We start from the raw sequence: 7577 nt of genomic DNA, 5'->3' as shown, positions 1-7577 counted from the left end.
ATATATTATATATATTATATATATATATATATTTGATGAGTAGTATTTTTAAAAAATTTAATTGACCAAAAGGTTACAAAGATTTATAATCAATTAAAAGTATTAATGAAAACAATAGAATAAAAATTATTAAATTAGATTCAAATGAATGTTTAAATCTTGCACCAATCCTTAACATCTCATGGCTACTTGATTACGGTTGTCAAAACGACTCTTTGTTCGTGAACGACTCTTGTTTGGCCTCGCTAAGCAAACGAGCCGAACACGAACACACTTTTTGAGCTCGAAATATAAACGAGCCGAACACCAGCTGAGCATGAATCGCTCGTGTTCGGCTCGTTTACAACCCTAGTCATTGAGGTTGATGGTGGCTTCGAAATGAGGAGCATGATTGATCAGTTGGCTTGAAATAGTCGGTATTTTTTTGGCATAAAGTGTCAGTAAGAAAGTGGCTCAAACCGTAGGTCTATATGTTCTGGCTAATCAACTCCATAAACATAAAGTTTTTTATCAGAGCCTTTTGATTAAGTAGTTTGTCACATTTAAAGGCATGTGTCCACAAGAATCTCAAAATAGATAGGTGATCCAAGAAGGAAGTATGACCGATCAAACGAAGCAATTGACGATTGTTTTCAGATAAAAGGCGACAGAAATATCACACCTAAGCGATCAATAGAAGAAGACAAATGAAAGTCGCTCAAGACAGCCATCAACCTACGAAACGATAAATGGGGAGCACTCCTTCGAGCCATGAATTGGTCGAACCAAGATATATCAGACTATCGGTGATTTTTATCAATTAAATGGGTCTCGGGCTTTATTATATACAAATAATCTTGTAAATTAACAAAATGAAAGGTTAATGATCAAGGGGTTGTGTATTTATGTCATGTTGGGATCTAGACCTATAAATAGGGGTCCATATTATGAATAAAAGAGTCCTTTTCGGCTGGTCTACTATTGCTACCTCACACACACACACGCACACTCTCTCTCTCTATCTCTCTCTCTTAATTGCCTCCTAATAGAACCTTGTGGTTGTGCCTTTAAAAACCTTAAACCCCATATGCTAAAAGTCCTCAAAAAATAAAGGCAAAATTTATGGCATTGTCTTATGTGCTGCCCCATTAATAAATTATCCTATAAAAATTTGATCCATAACCGCTCATGTAAAACTTTCATTTATTCATCTTTCTAGTGAGGCTAAGGCACGGATTTTTGAAGTTCACGCTACCAGACTTCGATCTCCCCGCAATTCTTCTCTTTGACCTAAATAATGGAAAGAAAAGAAAGAGAGATCCAATCAACGCTATATAAACATATCATTATGTAATACTTAGTTGTTATATATATCAAACTTGTATAAGTTAGGTAGATGACATTAAGTGGTAGGTAATATAATATTAGAAGTTAAATAGAATTCTTAGGCATAAATAAAAATAAATTAAACAAAATATAATGAAAAGCAAGTTTTTTTTATTTTAAAAAAATACAAAATTTTCTTACCCAATGATAAGCAAATGTTTTTCCTCAATTTTCTAAACTACCACACAAAAAAAACAGCTTTTTGAAGTTCAAACAAAACAAAATAATTAATTATTTACTTCATACTTTCGTAACAAAACCAACATTTTCTATCTAATCCTCCTCTATTGCTTTTTGTTAGTGTTCTAGTCAACAACCCTAATTAGTCAGCCTCCACCTCTCCTTTGCTTCCTCTCCTCCCACTCCATGCATGATCTCCTCTTCTACAATAAAAAACCAATCTTTCATTAATCCAATATGGAACCCAAAATGAGCTCCGGCGAGCAAGAGAATGGAGGTCAGATGGAGAAGCAAGGCAGCCATATCCGGTCATACGAGTGCAACTTCTGCAAAAGAGGCTTCTCCAACGCTCAAGCGCTTGGCGGCCATATGAACATCCATCGGAAAGATAGAGCTAAAATGAAGCTGGAACCTTCAAGTCATTCTCAAGTTGGCTTTTGGGTGTCTTATGGAATCCCTACTGCTCACTTATGTTCCTCCAATTCTGCAAGCAGCTTTGTTGCTCGACATCCATTGATTCAGCTTCCTGAAGATGACAAGACAAGCCTTCAGCCATCTATTCTCCTTCATGAAGACGTGGAGAGGCCGCAGGTGGCGGCGATGGAGTTGGACCTTGAGCTCCGACTGGGACCGGAGCCGCGGAAGAACACGTGAGTTTCAGAGTAGTTCGTAAGTTACAGAAAAGAAATTATAGATTGCCATCGATCATTGTATTGTTAGTATAATTATAATTTTAATGAATAAAGATGGCTGCTTAGATGTTAATTACAACAATTGTAATTATGAAGTTTTGGTGCACCACTAATTTTCAGATATATTTCAGAGAATGAAATATATAATTATTTTCTTAGAAAAATTTGATGAAATATAACATTAGCTGTCTTTTTTTTTTTTTTTGAAATTAAGTATGATTATGATATTGCTTAATTACATTTTTTATTTTTAATCACTTTTTATGAAACAGTGGTTATTGATAGCACGGCTAAAAGAAAGTATATTCATGAGAAAAGATGATTATGTAGCTTCTTTTTTATAAGAATTTACGATTAATATATGTATCATATATAATCATCAGCTAGACTAATTAGAAATAAATGTTGCTAACCTCAAGAAAATGTGACTGATAATATTGCTATCCATTATAATCGAACGTGTGATTTAAAATAATTATGTTTCATTATATTTTTGTTTAGTCAAAATAGCAGTTAGGGCCCCGCATTATTCGTAGGTACATACAGCTTTGCTAAAGAGAGTTTTTCAGCTCAAGAGTTAGAGTTAAAGAGAAAGAGAGAGCTCTATAAGAGTCCGTCAGGAAAAAAGGAGATTGGAAGGGCAGGAGAGAAAGAGAGAGAGAGAGAGAGAGAGAGTCCCTTACTCTTTTCTCTTGTTATTCCTTCTATACATGAGACAAAAAATAATATAAAATGATCAAAGTAGGACATCAAGGACTACATTGCTGACTTCGATTTGATTGGCATTGTAACTATGAGACTTTGTCAGCTCATGTCTAAAGTTGTCAATACGGCAACGATCCCCGATCCAATTGGTCATGATGATTTTTTCGAATTGATACATTCGTAGAGAGAGGTTTGATGGAGACGAGCTCGATCAGCCGCTTTGACGTGTGAGCTCAATTCAGCCATCAACAAGTGAATTTCACTCAGCCACATAATTCAAAATTTCCGTATGACGGAATTTGTGTACACAATTTAAATGAAATATTTATGATGATGAGAATTAATATAAAGAGTAATGTCTTAAAATATATCTTTAAAAAAGATTTTAAATACATTATAACTGAATTTTAATATATAATTACAATTTTTCAAAAAATAAATTCATAATTAGAGGACAAAATTGTGGTCGTACCATTTCGGTGGACTCCATATTTATTTTTAATTTTTTAAGTTAGTGAGGACGAATATGAGAGCTTCTTCGTAATTGTCATTTGGTCCTTCTTTGTCACTCTATCTCTGAAGATCTTTAATTCAAAGTCTTCTGGCAGCATGCCTGAAAGACAATGAAGATGAGCTGTTCTTTAATAAAAACACATGAATTATTTTAGTATTTTAGAATATTTAAGCAACCACTCTCCCCCTTTTATTTTAATAAATTGCTAAATAAATTTATGGTAAACAAATGTATGAATAAGAGTTCCATGGAAAAAGAAATCATTTTCACTTTTTTATTAGGAGTTCAAATTTATAGTCTCTGTTTTGAAATACTCATCACCTGCTTCCTGTAGATTAATATTAAATTTCATTTAATCATAAATAATTATTATATATATTTAAAAAAAATGGTCAGAGGCTATTATACAAGTCTCCAGAGGCTATTATACAAGTCTCCAGCCACTTCTAACATACCTAACAATTTGAGTATCACACTCTTTAAGGCTCGGGTTGCCAGAGGGGATTCGAACCCCTGATCTAAGTAGTCTGACACCAAGGATGACAACCAACAGGTCAGGTTACGGTGACCTATTGATAGAGCAACCTCTCTGAATGTCTTAAGTCCCTTCAGGTCACGGCGAGAATCCCTCCGTGCTTAGGATATGGTACTCGAATATTTAGCACACCTAGGAATGATCGGGGCTAGTCTAATATTCTCCCGCCATTCTTTTTAATATATATATATATATATATGAAAAATTGTTATTAAACATATTACTTGAAGAAATAAAAATAAAGCTTCAATTAGTGCTGCAAACATCTTAAACTATATTAAAGCTGATTAAAATTAGATTTAAAAAAAACGGATTGGACTCGACAAAGCGGTTCAACTGAATCGGCATTTGAATGATGAGGAAAGTCTCATGAACCATTTTACCGATCAGTCCAAGTTATCTATTTAATTAGTTTTAATTCTTAATTAAATGGTTAAAATTTTTCTTATAAGACACTTTTATAAACTGCATTCAATCAAACATATAATTTTGCTTTTAAAACCTTAAATCTAATAATTAATATAAGTCAGTCAAAGCAGGTGATATTTGCTGGAAAATTTTCTGCAGTGGAGTGATGAATTATCTTCTCAGCGTTGTACAGAAATTCAACACATATTCCGATAAAGGTAAGCAATCAGTAGCGATAGCCAAAAGATTTTACTTGGAAAATCCTAGAAAAAGGGAAAAGATCACGGGGATTGGCCTAATTGAAATGTTTCCTTATTCAAATTTGAGTACATGGGTTCACTCTTCTCTTGAATTAGGGAAGATAGAATTACAAAGATAATCATTTTAAGTGTGTAACACTGCTTCATCGATAATTGTTATAGTTTTGTTGTAATGAATGTAGTTCTCGAAGAAAGTACGCTGCAAGGGTTATAATCAGTTGTTATGGAGGTAGCAGTATACTGTAAATGTTATAAACGGTGTTCGTAGCACCATCTTGTCTTATAGGCAGTTGTTGAAATCCATGATAGTAGTTGGCCATGTGAGTTGTAGATAGTTGTTTCAGAAGGGTCAGTTGGCCATTGAGGCTGTAGTAGGATGCTGCAAAAGTTTTGAGCCACTTAGACAGTAGTTGATCACATGCGTTGTAGTAGTGAGCTGCAACGACGAGTGTATGCCACAAAAGTCAAAGTTGAAAGCTACACGAGCTATAAACCACGTTGGTCGCAGGGGATGGAGTCGAGAGCTGCACAAGCTATGAAACACATAGGTCGTAATTGATCATATAGATCATAGTGACGAGCTGTGACGATGTTTGTAAGCCGTCGAGGCTAGAGCCGAGAGTTGCACGAACTATAAATCCCGTATGTCATAGTTAATCACATAGGCCATAGTGGCAAGCTGTGAAGTTGTCCTTAGTCACAGGTGCCGAAGTTGGGACATGCACAAGTTATGAATCACGTCAGTTGTAGTTTGTCACGTAGGCTATAGTGGTACGCTGTGATGACGTGCATAGGTAATGTAAGCCAAAGACAAGAGCTACCAGAGCTATGAACCACATATGTTGTAGTTGGTCACGTAGCTCATAGTGGCGAGCTATGATGTTGCACGAGCTATGAATCACGTGAGTCGTAGTTGATCACATAGGCTGTAAGGGTGAGCTGCGTAGACTTTCATAAGCTGCAATGGTCCGAAGCAGCACGTGTTATGAACCACGTAGGTTGTAGTTGGTCTGTAGACCGCAAGGGTCAGAGTTTGCAGCTGTATAATATATGAATGAGGTAGAACGTAATTTTTTATTATAGGTACATCTATTTGTCCCACGTGCATAAAAACATTACATAATTTTTCGGGTTACAGTGTCTGAAATTAGGAGAAATTGTTGTTATCTGGTAAGGAGTAGGAGACAACAGCAACCCATGGTGGCGGTGGCCGAAAATGGTGTTAGAGGTCGGAGGCGGCGACAACCGGAAGAGTCAACAGTGAATTTGGCCCAGGGTGAACGAAAGTGATGACAGCTAGAAGTGTGACGATGATGGCTAGAAGCGGTGGCGACGACACCCGAAAGAGGTGACAACAACTCCCATAAGAGGCGATAGCCGAGATAAAGGCTGGAAGAGGTGACAGCCTAAGGCGGTGGCTCGAATTAGCAGCTCGTGGAGGTGGTTGAAGGAGGTAGCGGTCAAAAGAAGCAGTGGCCAAAAGAGTCAGCGATCAGGAGGCAACGGCGAATGCGGCCCAAGGCGCTAACCAGAAGAAGCGACGACGACCAAAGTTAGTGGGTGGGCTATGGCGCAAGGCTTAGTTGGAAGAGGTGAAGGTGATGGCCGGTTGTGGCGGTGGTGGTCAGTTGAGCCGATGACAGCCAGAAGTGGAGGCGAGTGGAGTTGATCGGATCTGCAATGCAGGATGTAGGGCAGCAGCTCCTCCTTTTGTAGTCTCTTGACTCGCTCTTGCCCCAAGGTCTAGGACCCCTTCATGAGGGGTTTGAGGCTTTATTTATATATTCCAAGTTGAAAATAAAAAAAGAATCCAAAACACTCTTGATCGGACGACCTGAAGAGATCCCTTTGAACGGATTGCATTTGATGGATATTTAACTGTCATAATGATATCAAAAATAAACGATCTTGGGCTCATTGGATTTATCTCACTGAGATGCTTGCTTTGTCTATAAGCATATCATATTGAGCATCCGTTGGACCTTCCATCTATGTCTAGAATGCTTCTAAAAGTGGTTTAATGTCTTGATTTGATAAGATTAAACCGATTTAAGTACCTTTGGGCCCATCTCATCAAGTCGTCAGTTTGATTGTAAGTTTACTGAAATCAGATTTTTTGATGACTTTTAATCAAAATTTTACCTCAAGATTCTTGTCATTTTTTGTGATTCATGTCACATGTTGGAAATTTGTTGATTTCGTGTCCCTTGTAACTTTTGCAAAGTCATACTCATGTCAATCCTGATGACTTAACTCGCATCCCTCCCTGTGATCAACCCGATGAGCAATGCTCGTTTAGGCATCGCGACCGACACGTGAGTCACTCTTCTAATGAGTCGAGCTCACTATCCATACAAACATGCAAATGTAAATACAAGCAGTCAAAATCACACTAGTGCTGACAATGAGTATACCATGATAGCAGTGACTCAAAAAAGATGAGCATGTCATGGTGGCAGTGACCCAAAGAGGGTATGCCTGTAAGACAGTGAGCCAATGGAATATGCAACTCAGGCAACATTACAACAATCAAGCAAGCAGACAAATGCATGTTCGTTAATGTTCATGTGTATGCTTTTCTTTTTGCTTGCATGTTGCACCATTTCATGTTAACATGTCACATTTAAGAAAACAGCATCCCATAATAAAAACTTCTAGAAAGTAGTTCAGAAACAGAACTGTGGTGATTGTCTGAAATGCAACATAGCCTTAATCCCACTACGTGTGGCTGCATAATATCGGATTATTTCGATAATTTTTTTTATTTTAATTTTTTTTTATATCATAAGCATTGAATCTCATCAATTGTTATAAATTATACTATTAGTATAAATTATATTTCCACTATAATTTATTTTATATTTATATACCAATATTATAATTATTTTTCAAATATACTTAATATAAATATATATATA

The 7577-nt window shown here is 36.5% G+C and overlaps 1 protein-coding gene across 1 annotated transcript; it reads left to right on the top strand.

The window, feature by feature from the left end:
• Positions 1–1782: 1782 nt before the first annotated feature.
• LOC110031351 (zinc finger protein 11-like) lies at positions 1783–2199 on the top strand. Its single transcript, XM_020734516.1, has one exon. The coding sequence runs from the start codon at positions 1783–1785 to the stop codon at positions 2197–2199; it is 417 nt and encodes a 138-aa protein (XP_020590175.1).
• The last annotated feature ends 5378 nt before the right edge of the window (positions 2200–7577 follow it).

The sequence above is a fragment of the Phalaenopsis equestris genome, unplaced genomic scaffold (assembly GCF_001263595.1).
Source record: "Phalaenopsis equestris unplaced genomic scaffold, ASM126359v1 Scaffold000803, whole genome shotgun sequence".
NCBI classification, from domain to species: domain Eukaryota; kingdom Viridiplantae; phylum Streptophyta; class Magnoliopsida; order Asparagales; family Orchidaceae; genus Phalaenopsis; species Phalaenopsis equestris.
This window is presented reverse-complemented; position numbering and strand designations above follow the sequence as displayed.